General features: G+C 64.5%; 1 protein-coding gene across 1 annotated transcript in view; it reads left to right on the top strand.

Moving 5' to 3' along the window:
- Positions 1-2,262: 2,262 nt before the first annotated feature.
- The window catches only part of NTN3 (netrin 3), a 6,794-nt gene continuing 6,703 nt past the window's right edge, over positions 2,263-2,353 (top strand). The window contains exon 1 of the mRNA XM_007453528.1: positions 2,263-2,342. Coding sequence (XP_007453590.1) covers positions 2,263-2,342 — 80 coding nt within the window. The remainder of the gene's footprint in view (positions 2,343-2,353) is intronic.

Below are 2,353 nucleotides of genomic sequence, written 5' to 3'. Positions count from 1 at the left end.
ACGCTCTGGGCCAGGTACCTGCCTGCTGACCCCCATGAACACTCTGCAGGATGAGCCCTGGGGGCCTTCACCCACACCAGAGGCCACCAGATGTTCTGCAGACCCTACCCCCAACTCACGGGGAGGCTGTGCTGCACACAAAGTCTGCAAGGCTGGGGAGGAGGAGCTGCTCCTTGCTTTCCTCCTTCCCAGCAGCAGTCCTGAAGTCCAGACAGCCAAGGTTTCCCTGGAGTCTTGTCTCAGGCCCTGGGGAACACTGGCTTGGGCCTGGGCATTTCTCCCCACTGTGGCCACCTCCTTGCTTCTAACAGTCCGAGAAGGATCTATCACACCTCCCACTCTTCCACCAGGGCTCCCCTCATCCCAAGCATGTTTGAGGCTGATGATCAGAAGAACCTTGAAGAGAATGGTTGGGAAGGTGCTCTTTCTGAACTTGACCCATCCCAGAGCAGAACTGTGCTCCCCGCCAGCTACCTCATTCGTGCATGGCTGTTTGTTATAAGGGACACATTCTCTTTATTGGGAAGTTGAGGGACAGGCCCCAGTGGCACCTGCTTTGTGGGGTGAGGGGCACCCTCAGCCTTCCTGTTGCTGCCAGAAAAGAAGAGAGAGGCCAGCAGCCCCTCTGGCTCTCCTGGCTCAGTCTTTCCAAAGTCTCCTATTATCCCTTCAGTCCCTTCACCCCTCACCCCTGCATTTGTGCTCGTTAGGTCTGGTGAAGGGCCTGACCAGAGAGTGTCAGTCACTGCAGGTAGCCCATCAATCACCCTGTCTTCCTGCTGCTCCTTCTCCAAGGTCAAGCCCTCGTATGTCCTCCTCTTCTCCTTCAGTATTCCCTGGGAGGCTTCTATGTCCTCCTGCTCCTCCTCTCCTAAATAGCACAAGGATTCTGCTTCTCTCCATCCTCTTCTTATCTGTCCTTGCAGTGTCTCTGGCCCAACCGAGGGTGGCAGCCCCGCCTACACAGACACACCCATGTGGTGTCCTCCACTGACAGCTGGGCTTGGCCTGGGGTCAGCCTCCCATCTAGAACTTCAGGCCTCAGAGCTGCTCCCAGGTGGGATATATTCCCATGTTCCCTGCCCCCTTTGCATGGGGCTGACCCTTCCTGGGATGCTTTGCCTCCTCCATCAAGGAGGGACTCCAGTCTGTTGAGCTCCCTGGCTACATTCAATACCTATGTGGCTCATGAAATCCCAACAGCTTGGCAAAGTTGAATAATAGGCATCTGGCTGATAAGGAAACTGAGGCTTGGGCAGGTTGAGGAACTGAAACCACACAACTAGAAACTGAAGCAGCTTGGATTCAAAATCAGACCTGGCCCCAATCCTGGGTTCTTTTTACTACAGCAGACTGCTGCCCTGGGGACACCCCCCAACCACCAGTCCAGCTTGGCTCCCTCTGTGCTGAGTGTGCCCTGTAGGGACCAATGGGAGCATGCGGGTCCCACCTTCAGATCCAGGGCCCAGCCTGCCTGATGGGCCTGAGGGAGGAGGCAGCCAGACCCCCACCCGGCACGTGGCACAACCCCAGGAGCAGTCAAAGCCTGGAGGCAGGCCGGGGGCCGGCTGGGTGGTCCCCCACGGGCTGCGTGGCTGAGTCACCCCCTCGAGAGCCCTCCCGCCAGCACATTCCTGGCTCCCCGGCCCCTCCCCCGGCTCCAGGGCCTCCCAGCCCCCTCCCCCGCTGGCCCAGCCAGTGTCTGAATCTGCTCCTGATTCCTGCTCTGCCGACGAGGCCCCCTCCCCGGCCCCCTCCCCTCCCCTCCCTCCCTCCTTCCCGGCCCGAGCAGCCCCGCCCCCGGCTGCGCCCAGGCTTGCGCCTGCTGCGCCCCCCACCCTCTACTGGCACAGCTTGCCCGCCCTCGCTGCAGCCGGGAGGAGGCGGCGGCCGGGGCGCCCCAGGCCCCGCCCGCCCTCGGCCGGTCCCGGGAGGCCGGGAGACCTGCTCGACCCGGCCCTCGGTGGGTGAGTGCGAGCGGCGGGCGGCGGGTGGGGCCTCCGCGGGCGGAGGCGCCGAGAGCGGGGGCGACGCCTGTCAACGCTCCAGGCCCAGCGGGAGGACGCGCCGACATCCCCGCTGCTCCGCTTGGCCCGGGGCGTAACGGCGGCTGCGCCCACCTCTGGGCCCTGACTGGAGCGGCCTGGGGCTCTGGTTGCTCGGCACCGCGGGCCAGCGGGCAGAGCCTCGGATCGGGCTCTCTCTCCCGAGGGCAGCGGCGTGGGCCCCCGGCCGGCTGGCTGACCCACGGCGGCTCCGGCCATGCCCGGCTGGCCCTGGGGGCTGCTGCTGGCCGCGGGCACGCTCTCGGCCGCGCTGAGCCCGGGGCCGCCGGGGCCCGCCGCCCCCTGCC

This window comes from Lipotes vexillifer, unplaced genomic scaffold (genome assembly GCF_000442215.2).
Source record: "Lipotes vexillifer unplaced genomic scaffold, Lipotes_vexillifer_v1.1 scaffold914, whole genome shotgun sequence".
Classification (NCBI taxonomy): domain Eukaryota; kingdom Metazoa; phylum Chordata; class Mammalia; order Artiodactyla; family Lipotidae; genus Lipotes; species Lipotes vexillifer.
This window is presented reverse-complemented; position numbering and strand designations above follow the sequence as displayed.